This window comes from Triticum dicoccoides, chromosome 5B, assembly GCF_002162155.2.
Source record: "Triticum dicoccoides isolate Atlit2015 ecotype Zavitan chromosome 5B, WEW_v2.0, whole genome shotgun sequence".
NCBI classification, from domain to species: domain Eukaryota; kingdom Viridiplantae; phylum Streptophyta; class Magnoliopsida; order Poales; family Poaceae; genus Triticum; species Triticum dicoccoides.
In genome coordinates, this window is record NC_041389.1 from 408,283,057 (window position 1) to 408,305,408 (window position 22,352).

At 48.1% G+C, this 22,352-nt stretch overlaps 1 protein-coding gene across 1 annotated transcript in view; it reads right to left on the reverse strand.

Moving 5' to 3' along the window:
• The window catches only part of LOC119309611, a 114,015-nt gene extending 97,025 nt beyond the window's left edge, over window positions 1-16,990 (reverse strand). Inside the window, exon 1 of the mRNA XM_037585585.1 lies at window positions 16,973-16,990. Within this exon, the coding sequence (XP_037441482.1) occupies window positions 16,973-16,990 (18 nt within the window). The remainder of the gene's footprint in view (window positions 1-16,972) is intronic.
• Window positions 16,991-22,352: the final 5,362 nt, after the last annotated feature.

Genomic DNA, 22,352 nt, shown 5'->3' on the forward strand with positions numbered 1-22,352 from the left:
CACTGACGCTCCAGAAGACTTCCATATTTTCGTGATCACCGTCTGTTTCAGTTGTGCTTGCTCTTTTATTTTTTTGCTTTGCATCATGTCATCATGCCAGCATGTCATTTAATTTTTAAAACTCACCTAAATAAATTGCATAGATCGTTGATCTATTTAAATCGAGGGATATTCACATGGTGATTTCTCTTTAAAACATATTCAAAGTCTCCTACTATTATTAGGGAGCTATAATAGAATTATTCCATTTATTTTGAATTAACCATAACCCACTTGCAAAATATCCCATGCCGTTGTTATCTCAATCTTGGTCTCCAACCTTGTCCATAATTTCTTTCATCATTTTTCGGAGCTCCATAAAAAATCCTCAACATTTTTGGACCTTCCTTTTATCAAGTCCTAGTTCAAACCCATTTGAATTAAATTCAAATGAGTTCGAATTTACATCTTTCAACCATGGCCTTTTCTATTTTCTCGGAACAAGCGCATTTTGGTGAGTCCGGGAAAATTATCCGTGTGTCCAACTTCTTCCCCGACACCTCCTTCCTTCTTCTTTTCTTCTTTGTTATTTTTTGTTTTAAAAAATAAGAGAGAGAGAGAAGGAAGAAGCCTTGCAGCCCAGCCGGCCTCTTAGGCCCGGCCAACCTAGCCGGCCCAGCCAGCCCATCTAACCCCTCCTAACCCTAGCCCACACACGCAGCGCCCGATCCCCATCTCCCCGAGCGCCTTCTCCCCTCGCGCCGCCAGAACCCATCGCTCGATCCCCTCTCCCTTTCCTCGCACCCTTGCCCTCGTCGGCTCCTCCCTCCGCTGCGCGCGAGGCCGTTCAGCCCTGCACCCAGCCTCTGCAACTCCACCGGGGCAGCCAACTCCGGCGACCCTCGTCGCCTGCGCCTGCGTCCTCTGCGTGCCTCGCACTGGGCCTCCCTCTCTTCTTCACAGGAACAAGCAGAAGCCTTCCATGGCAGCCGATGGACCTAGCCATGACCGCTTCCCCTCCCTCTGCGACTCACCTCTTCTCCAACTCGCGTCGCCCCGCCTCGCGTTGACTTCGCCGGCATCGCCCCCTGCCCGAGCCGTCCCCGAGCGCCACCACCTTGCTCCGTCGCCCGCCTCCCCTGCGACCTGGGCGCTCATCCCCGTCTTCCCGGCCTCCTCCGTGCCCCCTAGCTGCCTCTGTCCGCTTCGAGCAACAGCAGCTCGTCGCTCAGCGCCATGCCACCCGCGCCCTCAAGCTCCTGCGGCAGCCTCACCTTCCTGCGCCACCTTGCCTCGGTCGTTTGACCCCAAGCCACCACCTCGCATCACGGTCTTCATCCGCCAAGGACGCCAAGACCCTTCCGTGGATGCGTCAAGACCCCTGCCCCCTGTGCCATTCCGCTGTTGCGCTAGAACCTGCCAAGTACCCCGACGATCATCATGGAGTACGACTACTTGACAACCTTGGTCGGCTACCTCCACATCAAGTTCCCCTACGACCATGTACAACTACATGGTGATGCGCCAAGTACCCCCTCGGATCGTCAAGTTCGACTACACGGAGCTGCCAAGTACCACTACGATTGCCGTGTGCATCTAAGGATTTCCAAGTACCCCTACGCATGGATATGCCAAGTTCGTCTATGACCCGTGAACAACTACCGTCGCCAAGATCGCGAGTACCTCTACCGTCGCCGTGAACGACTACTTCCACTACCGTCGCCGTGTACCACTACTTCCACTACGATCGTTCCGAGAATGTCTACTTCCTCTACGTTGCTTCGAACTCGAACCGCTCCAAAATGCACGATTCGAAGGTATAATCCCGAGATGATCACCCGTGGACCGAATGCATGTGTTGTATGAGATGCACCCTATGTTTGGACCGTGTCCGAGAGGTCTTTGCACGTTCGCCGTAAGCCATGCCGTCGACCCGTGGGAACCCGGTAATCCGGGATCACCCCACCATCTTTCATGACTCGCTCACGTCACACTTCCTTTTGCACCGGTACCTCCATGAGTTATTGGGACCGGAATGTTGCCGTGGCACCATTTCCGTTTCACCGCCGTGGCACCTTTTTCCTTCCGCCATGGCGACAAATGCCTCGTATCATGCTCATGTTAACGTTTTCATAAAATTGCATAAACTTGCATATGTCATCCGCATCATGATAACAACATTTTAAAATGTTTAAAATTGTGTTTGCATTATACTGTTAAATGACATATGGGGATTTTCCGGAATTATAGTTTGTTGTTTCCGGCCTCATTTAAACTTGCCTAGATAGGTAGTTTAATTATGCTTTCCCTTTTGCCATGTTTAACAACATGTAATATTGTTGTGTTCCTAAACGAGAGAGAACTAAATATTTGAATGTGGTGTTTCGTCGATATGCAACTCGTTGCATATTGAGCTCCACTTAATTTGTAGTATTGTTTGTTGCACTTAGCCATGCCATGCCTCTTTAAACCGGACATGCATCATACTTGATTGTGCATCATGTCATGTTTATGCTTGTGTGTTTACCATATTGTTTGCTTCTTTCCGGTTTGCTTCTCTTGTTAGATTCGGTTTCATTCCGGAGTTGTGAGGATTCATTCGACTACGTCCGTTTGTCTTCTTCATGGACTCGTTCTTCTTCCTATCGGGATTTCAGGCAAGATGACCATTACCCTTGATATCACTTCTATCTTTGCTTGATAGTTGCTTCGTTCTATCGCTATGTTGCGCTACCTATCACTTGTTTACCATGCCTCCCATATTGCCATGTCAGCCTCTAACCTTTTCACCCTTCCTAGCAAACCATTGCTTGGCTATGTTACCGCTTTGCTCAGCCCCTCTTATAGCGCTGTTAGTTGCAGGTGAAGTTGAAGATTGCTTCATGATGGACAGGATTATGTTGGGATATCACAATATCTCTTATATAATTAATGCATCTATATACTTGGTAAAGGGTGGAAGACTCGGCCTTTTGCCTGGTGTTTTGTTCCACTCTTGCCGCCCTAGTTTCCGTCATACCGGTGTTATGTTCCCGGATTTTGCGTTCCTTACGCGGTTGGGTGATTTATGGGACCCCCTTGACAGTTCGCTTTGAATAAAACTCCTCCAGCAAGGCCCAACATTGGTTTTAACATTTGCCACCTAAGCCTTTTTTTCCCTTGGGTTCTGCAGACTCAAGGGTCATCTTTATTTTAACCCCCCCGAGCTAGTGCTCCCTCCAGTGTTGGTCCGGACTGAGTAGACTGCGGGGCCACCTCGGGGAAACTTGAGGGCTGGTTTTACTCGTAGGATGTCTCATCCGGTGTGCCCTGAGAACGAGATATGGGCAGCTCCTATCGGGATTTGTCGGCACATCGGGCGGCTTTGCTGGTGTTGTTTTACCATTGTCGAAATGTCTTGCGAACCGGGATTCCGAGGCTAACCGGGTCTTCCCGGGAGAAGGTATATCCTTCATTGACCGTGAGAGCTTGTGATGGGCTAAGTTGGGACACCCCTGCAGGGTATATAATCTTTCGAAAGCCGTGCCTGCGGTTATAGGCAGATGGGAATTTGTTAATGTCCGGTTGTAGATAACTTGACACCAGATCTGTTTTAAAACGCATCAACCGCGTGTGTAGCCGTGATGGTCTCTTTTCGGCGGAGTTCGGGAAGTGAACACGATTTTGGGTTATGATTGACGTAAGTAGGAGTTCAGGATCACTTCTTGATCATTGCTAGTTCACGACCGTTCCATTTGCTCTCTTCTCGCTCTTATTTGCGTATGTTAGCCACCATATATGCTTAGTCGCTGCTGCAACCTCACCACTTTACCCCTTCCTTTCCCATAAGCTTAAATAGTCTTGATCTCACGGGTTTTGAGATTGCTGAGTCCTCGTGACTCACCAGATACTATCACAACAGTTGCAGGTGCCGATGATACCAGTACAGGTGATACAACCGAGCTCAGATGGGAGCTCAATGAAGACCTTGGTTGTTGCTATGTTTCGTTTCATGTTGATCAGTAGTGGAGCCCAGTTGGGACGATTGGGGATCTAGCAGTTGGGTTATCTTCTTTTCTTTTGGCTTTGTCCGTAGTCAGACTATGTGTGTGTACTCTGAATGATGTATGATTTATTTTATGTTCATTGTGTGAAGTGGCGATTGTAAGCCAACTCTTTATCCCATTCTTGTTCATTACATGGGATTGTGTGAAGATGACCCTTCTTGCGACAAAACCACAATGCGGTTATGCCTCTAAGTCGTGCTTCGACACGTGGGAGATATAGCCGCATCATGGGTGTTACAGGAGTATTGACGACAAAGTTGGTTGAGGGACTAATGCGTTTGTGAGAATTGCAGGATAACGCAGGAAGTGTCCCTCAATGATTCGGTTTACCTACCGAAGATGACCCCTAAAAATGTATGAAGACATTGATGACAATGGTGGTATGAGAAGATATTCATATTGAAGACTATGACATGAGAAGACATTGCGTGAAGACTATGGAGCACGAAGACTGTGTGATTTCGTTATTTCCTTTTCTTCTTTGTTGAGTCATAGGAACCACCGTACTGTTAAGTGGGGTCCAAGTGAACTAAGTCAGAGTGACTGAAGTGATGCTCAACCCAAATCCTATGTCTTCGAGCGAAGACAATGAGAGCAAATCTTATCCAGAGTTGGATGAGTCAGCTTTGCTTGTAGCCCAAGTAAAGTTGTCATGTGTGTTTGAAATCTGACCGTTGGAACACGTGTCAGTTCCTTAGTGACCCTGGGTCATTTCGAACAAATCAGGTCGGGTTTCCTAGTGGCTATAAATAGCCCACCCCCTACACCATAAATTGGTGGCTGCTCAGAGTTAATATACGGCTTTTGTCGTTTGAGAGCAACCCACCTCGAAGCATTTGAGAGAGAGAAATCCTTGCGAGGACAAAGCCCAAACACCCAGAGCCAAAGAGTGTTAGGCATCACTGAAGTCTTTTTGTCTGTGTGACCTGAAGACTTATTACACTTGAGGACTGTGTATCCTCCAGCCGGTTAGGCGTCACGTTCTGAGCATCCAAGAGTCATTGAGGATTGCCGGGTGAACGAAGTCTGTGAAGGTTTGGAAGTCTACCTTGAAGACTTACCAGAGTGATTGGGCGAGGACTAAGTGTCCTTAGCTCAAGGGGAATAAGGTGAAGACACGGTCTTTTGAGTTGAATCTCAGCCTCCCTAACCAGACGTACAGTTGTCACAGCAACTGGAACTGGTCCAACAAATCCTGTGTCTTCAGCAAGCAACTGGTTCTATCTCTTCCCTCCTTTACTTTGAGTTTGTCTTCATGAAGTCATTGCTTATCGTCTTATCTGATTGACTTCATTGCTTGACTACTATTGTTGATTGGCTTCATACTATCTTCCATCCTGATCCTACTACCTAGCTGCTATTAATCTTTGAACGTTAATGCTATTGCATACTTGATTATGGCTGGCTTGTTGTAGTTTATCTTTCACTGCATATCAATTAGGTTGTTTCTATTGTTTGTCTTCAAAACTTCCATGTTTTGAAGACTTTCATAAAAATCGCCTATTCACCCCCCCTCTAGTCGATAACTAGCACTTTCAGACGACTTGTATGTTTAAGTGGGATATCTCATTTGTATGGACAAAGTAAAAATTATCATGTTTTGCATGCTTGATTTGTATAGATGGTTCGTTTAGGTCAATTGTGAGTGGGAGGAGGCCACAGAAGAGCCGGCCACACCAAGAGGGTGCTTGGATCCAAGGGACTTATTTTAGTCTGACTAAAAATAGGGTCCAAAGTAGTCAAATGATTCAGATAGAGCATTTATTTCCAATCTAACCCTGCATCCATACACCTCTTTGGTTTAGAGTTAGTTCAGGGTTAGAATCTAACTCTAACCTCTAACTTAGTTAGGGTTCTCCTCGTTTCGGTTCATCGCCATCATACTTTCCCCATTCCTGTGTTTTCAATATCCTGTGAATCAAAGAGGCCTTTTTTCGGGAAAAATCAAAGAGGCCCTTAGACTGGTTTAGGTCCGGTCATTTTTTATAAACGTGTTATGTCCAAAATTTAATGAATGTGCTCTAGTTTCCACGAAAATAATTCGGTTTCATGTAGTAATTCATCGATTTATTTATTCTTCTGTCGGGGGTTTGCATGTAATTCATGAGGTCTGAAATGTAAAGTACCCCGGCATATGCTCCGAGTCGTGCATGCACTACGACCCAGATGCTCTATGTCACATGTCGGCGAATGGGAGCATGTGGAAATAGCCTAGGAGTACATATAGGAGGATAAATGCATGAAAAAATATGTACTGTGAAGCGTAGCCGCGGTTCGAAAAGGATACCTAAAGTGATGACAGCTATAGGTCGCACGCACCCAACTAGTGGTACTAGACATACGACTAATTTTTCCCTAAAAAAAACAGGCACGAGTGCTCAGTACTCCTATTCTATAAACACGAGTCCCATCTGACAACAGCGTCCGTGCTACAGCTAGCTCTCCTCCCTCGTTTCTCTCTTCTAATTCTAAACTCGGCGATGCCCGGTGGGTGGGGTGGGTTTGCTCAACTGCGGCCCCACCTCACAGTGAAAACGTTATGACTGGAATAAAAAATGCCATATACTCCCTCCGTTCATAAATACTCCCTCCGTTCATAAATGCTCCCTCCGTCCCATAATATAAGAACATTTTTTACACTAGTGTAGTGCCAAAAACGTTCTTATATTATGGGACAGAGGGAGTATAAGCCTTTTTAGATACTAGTTCAAATGGAATACAGCATACAGATGTATGAAGACATAGTTTAGAGTGTAGATTCACTCATTTTGCTCCGTATGTAGTAGTCACTTGCTGGAATCTTTAGAAAGACTTATATTTGGGAACGGAGGGTGTACTATACTAATAAAACATTAAGGCCACGAGGCGATGCAGTGCTGGTCACAGGAGGCAAGAAGAAGACATGCATCCATCAACGATGTCCACCTCCTAGACTCAGGGCGCCGGCCCACCGAACGGCGCCTAAGTAGCAGCGGCTTTCGTGGCCAGGTCGATGTGCTTCTGAACAATGGCGTCCAAAGATTCCAACCGCTGGAAGAAGGCCAACGTCTTTCTGTCCTTGCTTGCCTTGTAGTGGCCTATGTAGACGATTTCCTCGTGGACGTGGATGTGCAGGTCGACGGTTTCTTGCATGGTGAGGCGTTGCGCGGCGAGCGCGGTCTCGAGGTGCACATTCTTTGTCGCGACCTCCGGCACCTGCAGGGCCACCAGGGCTTCAAAGAGTTCATCACCATGTAGGCCGATGAGGGTGGCAGGCAATGAGGAGCCTGGGCGTGCGGGCTGGAGCAGTACGGCAAGGTCATCCGCGCGCTTCTTGACGGCGGTGAACTTGCGGATGGAGTTGACCATCATGTTGTCCATGCGAGAGGTGAAGCCGGCGTCGGTGAGGGATACGATGCCTGCGGTCGCCAGCACCGTCTGGAAACGCTGCACGGTGCGGGGCCACAGGCCGGCGCCTTGGATGATTTGGCACAGCCGACTGCCGCTTGCGTCCATCGCCTCCATAGGTGCTTGTGGCTTCTGGTCACTTGGTCTTGGATTGGAGTGAGCAGTGTTGCGCAGAGACTTGGGAGTAGATGGATTGGAGTGGTGGGGCGCCTTTATTATATGAGAGTCCAAACTCTGTTGCATTCACATCGTGCTGGCTCTAGTCTGCTTCTCCAATTAATCCCCTCTGCATGTAATTGAGGATGTATCATTGACCGTTCAACGTCTCGGGAACCGCTACCCTCTTCCTCCTTGGCATTCAAGCACCTATGGACCCGTTGATGACGAGGTGCCTATGGTGACTTCGTAAATATCAAGATGATACTTAGTGTCGTGCGTGTGTGCGTTCATAGGGGTGAGTGTATGCGTGTGTATATGAGCGCTTGCGTCTGTACTGTCAAAAAAACAACAACGTAAATGCGTGTCAAAAAGAGACTAGTCAGTATACTCAATATTGTGCACCTCGGAGAGGAAAACGATAGAACTAGTACGTATTTATTTACGGTGCAGATTCACTCATTTTGCTCCATATGTACTCCATCTCGGTGTAGTCTAGTCACTTGTTGAAATCTCTAGAAGGGCAAATACTCCTTTTTGGTTTACAGGGCTATACTAGCAAGTAGTTGTACGTACTAGTAAAATAGTGGGATCACATAGCAATTTTGTCTCATGCAAGAGCCTGGCTATATGCGTGCTCCAATGTTTGCAACTGCAACATTCGGTTTGCGCTTGGATCTTCGCCTCTTCGAGAAGACGAACAATGATGTTACTACTACTGCTTCTACAGTGTCGAATCCACTGCTGCATGTCCGTCCACCGCGAGCGGGACGGATAGCTTGTTGTAGAAGTACTACTAAGCAAAAGCCTGTCCTCGTTTGTGAGCAACAGCGTGCATGGGCGAGGGAGAAGGCGTGTAGTAAAATCAAGCTTCTCCTCGTTCTACGAGTTGACGCGACACATCATAGCACTGGCCCCACATGCTTGCCTCTAAACTTGGCTGAAAGACCCGCAGTGTACAATATATTTGCTGCAACCTCTAACATTTACCCACCACAAATTAAAATATATGTGGCCGTATGCATCGTTCTGATGCAGAGGCCGGGGAGTCCCCCCTTTTCGAAAAAAACAAATTAAAATATATATTCCTGTCTTGACCAGATGAGCGTGCAAACTACAATCACCAGGGTGACAGGTAGGTCCAGAAGACTATTTTAGTTTAAACAAAAAAACTTCGAGACGGCCACATAGCATGGAGCCAACCCCAACGATTTTAAGCTTACAGGCACGGTACACGCTATCTAGACTACTCTACACATGAAACTGCCACACGAGCATCCGGGCTGCGCTTGGCTCTTCGCCTCTTCGGGAAGTCGAACAATGATGGCGTACTACTGCACTGGAGGAGTACTACAGTACGCTTTTGGCCATCTGACACCGATTGAACTACTGCATGTCCACCGCGTGCGGGGAGGGAGAGCGTGTAGCGAAAGCTTCTCCTAGTCTTGCCAGCCACCACGCTCATGGGCGAGGGAGGGACGCTCATGTCTTTGCGTATATGACAGGTGGGCCCGACAGGTGTGTGGCCAACCTGTCATACAGCCAAAGGCAGGTGCAGTTAAGTCCGCGAGGGAGAGGATAATCAAACTTCTCGTTGATGTACGAGTTGACGCGAGATATCAAAGCACTGCACTCGATATATTTCAATAATTTAGGGTTATCAATGCATTAATTACAACGCATGCATGCATGCCGTGACTCTCCCTTTGATACTTGCATGTGTTGATTTAATGCACCTTGAAGTAGTACTCCCTCCGATTCCTTTTACTTTGCGTATAACTTTTTCTTATTTTTCTCAGATTAGTCTGCGCATCCGCGTTGGTTTCCATCTGTGCCCCCGCTCGATTAGTTCTGCCCCCATTAATTGCGCCAGTTTCCAAAGCAGAAAATGGCTACAGTCAAACGCATGTAGCGCCGGATGCGGCTTGACCGCCTGGGGAAGCCAACTCAAGCGAAAAGGAAGGAGGACCAGCCAACCATTGCATGCACATTTACTGTCGATATATATGCAGCTTACTCATGCGCAGGGGCAAATTTGTCCAGAAAACTCAAACTACTGCCTTCCTTGGTATGCAGGAGGAAAGTTATGCGCAGAGTATAAAATATGTGACGGTAAATCTTTGTAATGCCCCGGCCCAAGCGAGAGATGGTTGTGCACGAGGAGGGCGAGATCATGCAGACGGAATAGGAACGGACGAGAGAGCTCACTAAGGTCTCGATGGACCTCACCGTGCTCCACTGCCCCTTGTGCCTCCGCCCCTTGACGCCTCCAGTGTATGAGGTTCGAATACACCTCGTCCATTCGGCTGATTGAGCAAGGTGTAGGTTTCTTGTCAATGTGCTGTTCGATTGATTTCTGCCGTGCAAGGGAGGGCACCTGGCCTGCGCGGACTGCCGCGTCAAGCGCCCCGGGAACCAGCGGCAGTGCCAGAAGTGCGAGCGCGGCGGTGGCTTCGACGTGCGGAACACGGCGGTGGACGCCGTCGTTTTGTCGCTGAGGGTGGAGTGCCCGCACGAAGGCTGTGGGCTCTACATCACTTACCACAAGCTCGCCGATCACCAGAGCGTGTGTCTGCTCGTGCCCTGCAAATGCCCCGTGCCTGTCTGCGGCTACGAAGGCCTGCCGCCGGCGCTCTACCACCACATCAGCAACGCGCATCCCATGCCCGTGCATAGGATCCAGTACGGCAAGGTGCTCCAGCTGCAAGTGCCACTGTCGGAGCCACGGCTCTTGCTGTTTGCGAAGGAGGACCGCCGCACGCTTTTCTTGGTCGGCGGCGTGCTCGACATCGGCGCGCCTATCGCCGTGTCGGTCATCTGCATTAGAGCGGGGGCGTCCCCACTGCCTCACTACTGGGCCAAGCTATGGGCGAACAGCCCACCCGGGGAGCCCAAAGGCACGACCGACGCCGTCGAGGTGGAAATGGAGGTGACAAGCAGCAAGGATCCCGGTGACGTCGACGTGCAGGAGCTGACCTTCTAGATAGTTCCGCCCAAGCTGCTGGCCGGGGCTAAGCTTGTGTCCCTCCACATTCAGATTGACAAGCTCACGTCCTAAATGTTTCGACAGTGCCTTCTGTTTATCTTAGTAATATGCTAATATAGGGATTACCTTGGTCTACTTTAGCTTAAGAAATGGTTGGTTTTGGTGGCGATGCAGCAATTACTTTGATATCAGATCAGTAATTTCCAATAGTCGAACGGATATTTTGTGTCTGTTGGATATAAAGTTCCTTTGGGTAAGAAGTACTACTTGTCATCAAAATGGATAAAAGGAGATGTATGTAGACGTATTTTAGTTCTAGATACGTCCCTTTTTATCCATTTTGATGACAAGCACTCCCTCCGTTCCATAATACATGCCTTCCATTTGTCAAAATATAGATGTATCTAGACATGTTTTAGTATTTAGGTACATCCATGATAGAGCCAATCGGATGGTTGAGAACACTACAATTCGTAGCTACAGATGCGTGTGTGACTCCCAGATGCAGAGGCCGGGGGTCATCATCCTCCTTTTCGAGAAAAAATAGACGCGTGTGTGAGAGGACGAGTGTGTGCGTGCACCTCTTCTCTTCCTGTATAACGTACTACTAAACTCAGAGTACAAGTTTTTGTGGGTGGCACGATGGTGCGTGCGAGAAGTCCCGAGAGATAGGTTTAATGCGTTTGAAAAAAGGACTAGCCTAGAGCTTGCCATGCGGGTATTTATAAATTTTGAGCTTGCGTCTCGTCACATTCCAAATTACTCCACGCTATATTGCAGACCTGTTCACACCGATCACAACCTAAACGGTTTCCCACTTAGGAGCGTATTAGTACCACGCTATATTGAATTCCAAACATGTTCACACCGATCACAACCTAAACGGTTTCCCACTTAGGAGCGTATTAGTACTCGATTATAAATACTAGTATGCCAAGATGACTGCACATTCCTCCTCAACTCCTCATCCACAAAAACAAACAAGTCATTCAGCATCCTTCCCTTGCGTCTGCCATGGCCAGCGTGAGTTCTGGGTCGAGAGATTGCCACCAGGGAGAGGCGAGCATGGAAGCGGAAGCACGAGAGATGTCCCACCTTGCTGTGAGAGTAGCCGACATGTCCTGCCGCGCGGAAGTAGCAGCACAGAGGTCCCGCCGTGCCGCTGAAGCAGCACGGAGGTCCTGTCGCACTGTCGATGCAACAGACTGGTCCGGCCGTGCCGCGGAAGCAACAAAGATGTCCCGCCGCGCCATGAAGCAGTAAAGATGTCCCGCCGCACCGCGGCGGCCTGGGAAAATTTCTCGCGGGCAGACGACGACTGTTACAGGCGCATGCATGCGATCATCCATAGCCAGATGGATCAGATCTCCGGCTTGGCGAGGTTGCAGGACGACGTGAAAGCCTCGTTTGAACAGGCTACAGGCGTTGAAAGAACATGCAGTGCCCCCATGTTTGGTTTTGGTAATTGATGAAAATCTCTATGGACTAATGGTTGCCTTGAGTTATATTTGCAGGTTTTGTCCATAGGTTTTTCTTGAAGTCCATGTGTTGGTTTCAAGGATTTTATGAGTTGACCAAGGTGCTATTAAGGAATTATCCAAAGATTGGTCATGTGAGTATTGAGCTTATTGCAAGCATGTCTTGAAGAAGAAGATTGTGTGATCATTCATGTTTACCTTCAAGACATCATCCAGATGAAGAGAATTGGAAAGATTCAAGGTTGATCAAGACTAAGTCAAGAGTGAATCAAGTTGATCAACTCACAAAGCGTAGAAGATGTACCGAGAGGGATCAAGTGATCCCATGGTATAGTAAGCATTGTCCATTGCACTTTGTGTACTAACCCATGGTCTATGTGAGACTTCTATGTGGGGTTAGGTACGTGTCCATGGGCTTGCTTCAAGGAGAAGATATCATACAACCCATGGAAAGAATGACATCAAGTGGTGATCGTCATCAAGATTGCCGTGTGCAAGTTCAAGTGGAGCATCACGAAGAGATCAAGTGCTTGAATCTTGCCATCCATTGTGGTGTCAATGGACTTGTGAAGATGTGCCTAAGAGTGGCTCACCCATAGTGGACTATGGGGGAGCAATCATCTAGTCTTCATCGAGCCATCGCAATCAAGAAAGGTGGTCCAACTTGAGGGAGTCAAGATCGTCTTCATCTAGCTCAAGTGGACCATGTGCAAGGCAAATGTTTGCCCTTGATAGGTTGTCTATTTTACCGGTCTCGTGGTGGTAGTTGGGAGATCGGGTTATAGGATCATTTGCCGTACTATCAAGGGGGGCTCTCAAGTTGGTAGCTTGATCGTATCGTTAGTAGAGAGCTCAAACCATTGCATCCTTGCATCATGTTTCTTGGTTCTTGTTTGGTTATCTTTGTGAGTCTTAAAGCTTATGGTCATCTTGATGACAAGCTTGAGTTCATCGAAAACGGAGTTCGCATGCGTCTTCTATGATGTTTTCGGTGTTGGAGGTTTTACCGGTCTTATCTGAGGAAGGGTTCTCACCTTTTTATTATGGGCCTTTTATAATTTGCTTATTCTTGATATTTCTATCAAGATTGTGTTAGTCCATGTCGTTATCTTTCCAACAAACTTGGTTTCGTTGAATTCGGAGTCCGTTTGCAAAAGTTGTGGATGTTTTGGTAAAGGCTGCACCGGTACTACCGCGACTAGAGCGGATGTAATTTTTTACTACCGCTCCAGAGCGGTACTACCGTGTCTCCTGAGCAGTAGTACCGCTCCAGAGCAGTACTATGATGGCTCCTAAGCGGTAGTACTGCTCCGGTCCAAAATCCCGTATTTTGCTCGGCGGAAATAGGCACGGAAGTATTTTTTAGTACCGCTCGCAAGCAGTAGTATCGCTACCATTTGCGGTAGTACCGTGAGGTCGAGCGGTAGTACCGTGAGGACGAGCGGTAGTACCGCTCCGGCGGTTCTACTGGCCTTTTGCCTCCTCGCTGTTGTTTTTCAAAGGGGTACTACCGCCCTAGCGGTAGTACCGCTCCTTGGAGCGGTAGTACCGCTCTGTGCCGGCTGTGAGCATAACGGTTGGATTTTCCCCCACCTATAAAAGGGGGTCTTCTTCCCCATTGAACCTTATCCTTTAAGCTCGTGTTCTTCCCCCATTGTTGACCTTCTCCGAGCTTGCTATCTCTCAATCTCTCCATGGATTCTTGCTAGTTATTGAGGGAAAAGAGAGAGGAGATCTAGATCCACGTTTCCACCAATCACTTTCTCCTCTATGTGAGGGGAATCCCTTGGATCTAGATCTTGGAGTTCTTGGTGTTCTCCTTCTTGTTCTTCCTCTCATTTTCCTCCCTAGCATTAGTTGCTTCGGTGGGATTTGGGAGATAAGGACTTGGGCACTCCGTGTGCCCTTGCCATTGCATTTGGTGCATCGGTTTGAGTTCTCCATGGTGATACGTGGAAGTTTCAAGTTGAGAAGCTTATTACTCTTGGGTGCTTGGTGCCCTTGAGCTTGTTCCTCTTGGGTGCTTTGGCGCCCTAGACGGTTGGTCGTGCTTGGAGGTCAATCATTGTGGTGTAAAGCTCCGGGCAAGCGTCGGGGTCTCCAATTAGGTTGTGGAGATCGCCCCGAGCAATTTGACGGGTACCGGTGACCGCCCCCAAGGGTTGCCAAAGTGTACGGGTTCGGTGACTGCCCCCAAGGGTCACCATTTGTACGGGTTTGGTGACCGCCCTCAAGGGTCCCTTAGTGTAATCACAACATCTTGCATTGTGCGAGGGCGTGAGGAGATTACGGTGGCCCTAGTGGCTTCTTGGGGAGCATTGTGCCTCCACACCGCTCCAAACGGAGATTAGCATCCGCAAGGGTGTGAACTTCGGGATACATCATCGTCTCCGCGTGCCTCGGTTATCTCTTACCCGAGCCCTTTACTTATGCACTTTACTTTGTGATAGCCATATTGTTCTTTGTCATATATCTTGCTATCACATAGTTACTTATCTTGCTTAGCATAAGTTGTTGGTGCACATAGGTGAGCCTAGTTGTTTTAGGTTTTGTGCTTGACAAATTAACCGCTAGGTTTATTCCGCATTTGTTCAAGCCTAAACCGTAATTATTTTAAAGCGCCTATTCACCCGCCCCTCTAGGCGACATCCACGATCTTTCAATTGGTATCAGAGCCTCGTCTCTCTTTGTTGGGCTTAACCGCCCAGAGAGTAAAGATGTCGAATAGGGGATTAGGATTCTCTGACACTCTTAGTTTCGATGGCACAGATTTTGATGTTTGGGTAATTGGCATGCTTAATCTCTTTAGGGTCATGGACCTAAATTTAGAGCGAATTGTAGATATGGGTCTTTCTCCTCCAAAGGATCCCCAAAGATTATCTTTAGAGGATGAGAGAAACTCTTATCTCAATGCTCAAGCTTCTAATGTGCTTTTGGATGCTTTGAGCAATGTAGTTATATTTCAACTCATGCCATTCCGGGATGCTCATGAGTTGTGGACGAAGCTTCAAGATAAATATGGTGTGTCCAAGATTTGTGGGGATGATTGTTCTCCCTCCACCTCCGGCCGTATAGTCTTCTCAACTTCTTTTACTTCACCTACATGTGGTTTGCCACAAGGTAATGATATGGTGAGTAGTGTTGGTCATTGGAATGATGATAGTATGCTTATTGTGGATGATCCTTCATCACTATATTATTGCAATGCTCCTTCTTTGGACTTTAACACTTCGAGCACTCCAAATGTTTCACATGCTTGTGTTGATAGTCCTTGCATATCATGTAGAAATTGCTAGACTAAATCTCATGATGATATGCTTGCTATGTCTTGTTTCCATGATAAAAATGCATCTATTTCCTCGAATTGTTGTGCTAACAATGTAGAGGAAACCGAACACTCCATGGAACAAGACGTGGTGTTGTAACATCATCACAAGTACAGCAGCCTTCGCGGAGACAGAACTCCACTATGCCTCCTCCTCTCCCACCCACCCCTCTCCCACCCACCTCCCCCTCCTCTGAGCTCCATGGCGATTTCTAGGCTAGCTCCCTATGGAAGGGCTCCTGCATTGGGATTTTGCTCCGGGCCTTGCCCTTGCAGATCAGGTGAGAAGAAGGTTTGGATCCACAGTCCATTTTTCCCCCTCTCGAGACTCCAAGAAATTATTTTTGGTGGTCTCCTTCTCTTCGGACTCTTTTGTTCTTTCAGAGGAATCGGTTGGTATTGCGTTGCGATGTTGCATTGGGGGTATTAGTTCTGGTTTTCATGTGTCCAAGATCAATGACCGTTCTTTCAAGTTCTCTGTGGCCAATAACAAGGTGGGGCATTTCATTCATCGCTTGAGGGACAGAATTTGGCCGGACTTTGTTTGCCACTTCCATCTTTTCAATGGCCGTTTTGCTCCCGCGCCAGTTGTGACTCCTTGTTGGCATGCCGATCAAGAGCTTCTGGATATTTCTGCTTGCCGTCCAATGGCCATTAAGCATTCTCTCAATTTTTTACACTCTGGTGCCCAGAGAGACTCTGGCTCCGATATGGTTTTGGGCAAGTTTGGCTTATCCCCATTGGATCATATGCAGTTCTCCAATGCTAATGCCAGGTAGGCATCTTCATCTTCGGCCCAAGGTTCTTTGAATCCTCAATTTGCGAAGGACTCTTCTGACACAGTTTCTTCATTACATGGATTTTTGGTTCATCATTCTGGAAAACCTGTTCATCCGACCTCTGATGGCGTTGATCAAGCAACATTAATTGCGCATTTTCTACGCTTGGCAAAATTAGAGGAGAATCAGCAGGTTAATTTCATTAAATTGGGGTCCTTTAATTGTCCTCTGACCAGCCCATATCCGCAGCTACCGCAATGCTTCTTGCGCTCGGCTTTCAAATACGCCCCCGTGCATACTTCTTGGCCCGCTATCCTCTCAGCCCAGCACATGGCCGATCTAGCCCAAGCGCAATATTCAGCTGCTGATATTTCGGAATTATCAAATAATTGGGCAGGTCTATGTCCGCGCTGTCTCCAATGGGGCCATCACAAGTATTCTTGCCAGGCATTGCTGATTTGCATTAACTGCTCATCGCCAGGACACAAAGCGGTCGCTTGCCCGTCAAGGCCTAATTCTCGGACCTGCCCTGTCTTACACGATCAATCTGATATCGACCATCAGGAGCAATGTATCAATCAGCTCAGAAGCTTACCAAATACCATCGACTTGCCTAATACTCGCCGCAAGAGAACCACCGTCAGATGCTCTGCATGTGGCTTCTATGGACACGTGGAGCGATCCTGTCATAAGTTGCGGTGTAACAAAAAATGGCAATGGAAGCCCAAGAATCCGCAGCTTTCCATTCCTACCCCTCACAGTCCATCTTCCGCCTCGGGTCTTGTCACACCGCTGCAGAGACCAGTCCCGTCACTCTTGCAGTCTCCACCGCCCACCTTCGCCTCCACTCCCATGGCGAACTACCCGCTTAATCCGGTGTCGTTCCTTCCTCCTGGCTTCGCCGTCGAGCCCGGTCCGGCGGATCAGTTGGTTCGCAGTGGGATGGTAGTCGGCCCCATTGCGCCGCTCAACCATGACTTCCTCGCCATTGCCGAAGCCATTCACTACGTTCCTCTGCATCGTCGTGCCGCCATTCGCAACATGATTGAAGGTCTGTTACATGAATCCCAGCTATTCACTACTGAGTCATCTGATCACCCTCTTGGCATTGGCATCTTTGGGTTTGTGGATGCTTTTATGCGCGACACTGCGGTCGCCACACCCATCGAGCTTGAAGAAGAAGATCTTCTCATCACTTTTGTGCCGCACGGTGAAGCTCTGAACCGTCGCACAACTTATTTTGGACCAGAGGTATGGCTGATGTTCTTTGGATTCCCATATGATTACCAGACATACTACTATATCACAAAAGCATTGGGTGGATATGGTTCCCTGGTCCGTTGGTATAATCCCCAACAAGATAGAAGGTATATCCTGCTCAAATCTCGTGTTCTGCGCCTCCGTTTGATTCCAAAAAGCTTTGTCGTCTGGCAACTGGGTGGTGCTCGCGACTGCTGGACTGTGCAAGTTACAATCTTAGGCAGCAATGACTGGAACGGACTGCTCCCTGAGGTCCTTGCTCCAGGTGAAGACCCACCACCACCGGACGGAAACCCGCATCCCCTCTTTGGTCCTGAGCTCACGGCTGAGCAGCTTTACCAGCAACAAGTGCATAATTGGTTAGTTCAGAACGGTGCCCCTGCTGCTGGAGGCGCCGACCAGGGAATTGGACCTGCTCAGAACCATGCTGCTTGGGATGCCTAGCCTGCTCCACCAGCTCCTCAACTGCCGCAGCTCCCTCCTCACTTGATGAATTATCAGGCTTGGCTAGCGTCACAAGGTTTAACTATCCAGCATGGTATTGTACCAGATGATAACCTGTCTGATAATGCTTTGGATGCCTGGCATGACACTTTCTCTGCTACTGATGATAGCTCTGAGGACTCTGCTCTGATTTTAGTCCCTCTGTCTGCACCTGTGTATCAGCAACGTTCTGCCCCTGCACCTGTTACTATCTCTGTTGCTCTGCACCACGGTGGTATTCGGTTTGGGTTGTCAGCGGAAGGTTCTGAACTGATCAATTTACTGCTGGATGACCCCATCCCCCGCCAACAGCTCAATACTTACATGTTTCATGCTCTTCGGCCTATGATTGCGGCCATTGGACCTTGGAGTGCTGGTTATGGTTTAAGGCCTCATAACTTGGATCTACAGGTCACTATGTCCGCTGATACTTCTGGGCTCACCTTCTCCCATTGCCATACTACACGAACAATGCCTACCACCATGACTATTGAAGAAATCCATGATGAGCCACCATAGAACACTTTGTCTGATGAGCAAAACCAGTTGGCGATGGTGCCTGCCGCTCCTGTCATGTCACCTACTAGCCCAGGGAATGTTTCCCGCTCACTGACAGAATCACCTCGGATCCACCTGGACTAGCTGCAGTCAATACTATCTCCCTGCCATCTGGGCCTGTGGTCACTCGTGGTCGTCGCACACGCCCCGCTGCTCCCATATCCACTACCGAGGTTCGTCGTAGCAGCCGCTCCAACAAATTCAACGGTTTCAAATCTCAGCAGGTAACTGACGCTCGCCCTGTGATCTCTCGGGTCAAACCACGACTGATCCCTTCAATTGGATCTTCGTCTTCTGCTGCGGATGCCCATGAGGCGATCTTACCTCCCACACCAGTCCCCCTGCTTCAAGATATTGGCATCAACAGGTGCGCGATCCCTCCAGCAGAACTGTCTGAAGAAATCATCAATGCGGCACCTTCATCAGTCAGGGTGGAGTCGCAAGAACAAGTCCCCGCTTCGCCGGAGCCAGTGGATACGTCCGCTGCTCCCAGGGTTTAACTTCTTGCTGGCAGCATGCCTCCGCGGATCAACTGGAATGTACTTTGCTGGAACATCCGTGGCCTGAACTCGGATGATAAGCAACTTGCTCTAAATAATGTGGTCCGCTCTAGTGGTTGTTCGGTTATTTGCCTTCAAGAGACTAAAAAGACCACTTTTGATTTAGCGTTTATTAAGTCTTGTTGTCCGAGACAATTTGATAAATTTGCTTTTGTTCCCTCCCAAGGAGCCTCAGGTGGCTTAGTTACTGTTTGGAAAAGTTCGGTCTTCTCTGGCAATGTTATCTTTTCTTCTGAATTTGCACTGGTTATTACCTTCACGAGCACCTTATCAGCTCACACTTGGACCCTGGCTAACATTTACGGGCCGTGCTCTGGTGATGCTCGTCTGACCTTTACTAATTGGCTTTATGATCTTGTCATCCCTCCCACTCAAGACTGGCTTTTGCTCGGTGACTTCAATTACATCAGGGGGCCTGACAACCGTAACAAGCCTGGGGGGTGCCCGAACGATATGTGCACTTTTAACGATATCATCCGCAAATTGAGCCTAATTGAGCTGCCCATTAAAGGCCGAATGTTTACCTGGAGTAATATGCAGCAGGAACCACTATTCGAACAGTTAGACTGGTTCTTTACCTCGATCCATTGGACTAATGCATTCCCGAACACCATGGTTAAACCCCTAGGTAAACCTGTTTCTGATCATGTGCCCTGTCTAGTCTCCATTCAAACAACCATACCTCGCAGCAAAGTTTTCAGATTCGAACCATACTGGATTTTGCACCCCGGATTCAATGACATAGTTCAAGCGGTTTGGAACGTGCCAGTCAGATCCTCTAATGTTGCGACTGTTCTTTGTCGTAAGTTCAAGGCGCTACGATATGCACTCAAAAAATGGAGCAAAAACATCTCTCGTCTAACTGTTGCAATCACTAATTATAATGAAGCTTTGGCGCATTTAGATGAGCTTGAAAACAACAGAGCCTTGACGATCCCTGAGATGAACTTCCGCAACATTCTCAAGAAGCACTTATTGCGACTCCTTCGTTACCAAAACGTTTATTGGAAGAAACGATGTACCATCCGCTGGATCAAGTTTGGGGATGAAAATACAAATTTCTTCCAAGCTATTGCCACCGAAAGGTTTAGACGCAACAACATTGCTAGTTTCAGAAATGATGCTGGAGAAACTGTTGATGACCACAATGAGAAGGAAGCTCTGCTTTTTCAAACCTATACTGATCGACTCGGCACCTCTTGACCAACTGAAATGAGGTTCAGTCTCCCTGACATCATACAACGTCACACTAACTTGGACCACCTGGCTGATAAATTCTCGCATGCGGAAATTGATGAAATAATTAAGGACATGCCTTCTGACCGGGCGCCTGGTCCGGATGGATTTAGTGGTGCCTTTCTGAAAGCCTGCTGGCCTTTGATCAAGCATGACTTGTATGCTCTTTGTGACCAATTTCAGGAAGGTAGTCTGGACTTGACAAGCATAAATGATGGTTTCATTACTCTGATCCCAAAAACCAACTCACCTGAGACGGTTAATGACTATCGACCAATCACACTGCTAAACTACTGTCTGAAGTTGCTTACCAAACTCCTTGCGAATCGGTTACAACGTGTCATCCTGCAAATTGTTCATACTAACCAGTACGGGTTCATCAAAGGTCGCACGATCCAAGACTGCCTCGCCTGGGCCTTCCAGTATATCCACCAATGTCAAGCCTCTAAGCGAGAGATCATTCTTCTAAAGCTAGATTTCGCCAAAGCTTTCGACACGATTGAGCACGCTCCCATGCTTAATATCATGAAGCACATGGGTTTCAATGACAAATGGCTCTCTTGGATTGACTGTATCTTCTCCACTGGCAGATCTTCAGTGCTTCTTAACGGAGTTCCTGGCCGACAGTTTCATTGCCGCATGAGAGTGCGCCAGAGGGATCCGCTCTCACCCCTAATCTTTGTCCTTGCCACTGACCTCCTTCAGGCTGCCATCAATGAGGCCTTCTGACAAGGACGAATCCAGCTGCCTTTCCCTTGCACAAGTCAAACGGAATATCCGGTGATTCAATACGCGGATGATACAATTCTTGTAATGTCTGCATGCCTGCAACAAGCTGTCACCATGAAAGGGATCCTCACTGATTATGCCTCTTCGATCGGCTTACGAATCAATTTTCAGAAGTCCACGCTCATACCAATCAATTTATCTGCCGATGCTGCCACTACCTTTGCTAACCTATTTGGTTGCTCTGTTGGATCGATGTCGTTCACTTACCTTGGTTTGCCTCTTGGCACCTCCAAACCAACGATCCTTGATCTTATGCCAATGGTTTGCAGTGCTGAACGTCGTCTCACACCTACCATTGCTATGATGTCGTATGGGGGGAAGCTTTCTTGGCTCAATGCTACTGTTACCTCGCTCCTCATTTATGCCATGTGCACGCTGAAATTCTCACCGAAACTGCTTGAGATGCTCGACAAGAACAGAAGAAGATGCCTATGGACCAAGAAAAGTGAGCAAGGGGAGAAATGTAACTCTCTTGCTGCCTGGGATTTGGTGTGTAAACCTAAGAAGCATGGAGGCCTCGGGGTCATCAACATCAAGCTGCTTAATGAAGCATTGCTTTTGAAATTCCTTCATGAGTTTTACAACAAGATGGACATTCCCTGGGTACAACTACTGTGGAGTACCTACTATACTGACAAAATTCCACATGCCATGCCACCGGTCGGCTCCTTCTGGTGGCGAGACATTTTGAAACTCACTCCGATTTTCCGAGGGGTCTCTCATGTGCAAGTGGTGTCGGGCACGTCTGCGTTGTTTTGGAAGGATCTATGGGGACAAGATGTACTCCAAACCACACAACCCCATGCTTTCTCATTTGCCATACAGGAGGATGCTTCCATCAAGGGCTTCTTGGAGACTACGTCGTTGGCTGATGCCTTTCATCTACCGCTTTCGCCTCAAGCTCTGTCTGAGGTGCGCGACATCCAATTGCTCTCCCTGCGCATGAGCCCGACCACGTCCGTTAATGATGTTTGGCACTATGTTTGGGGCAAGACGGAGTTCAGGCCTAGAGACTACTATCAGTATCTCTTCAGAGATGCCCAAGCCCACCCCATTTTCAGAAGTCTTTGGCGATCTCATTGCATCATGAGGATTAAGGTCTTCGGATGGCTCCTTTTCCACGACAGGCTAAACACATGTAACATGCTGAAACGACGCCATTATGACATCGGAGATGACCACAGTTGCCTTCTATGTGGGGGTCCAGATGAAGAAACGGTGGATCACATGATCTTTACGTGTCTGTTTAGTCAAGCATGCTGGGATAAACTTGGAATCGTTTGGCCCACTTTTCAATGCCGTCTACACCTTCTCCAAACAACCAAAGATA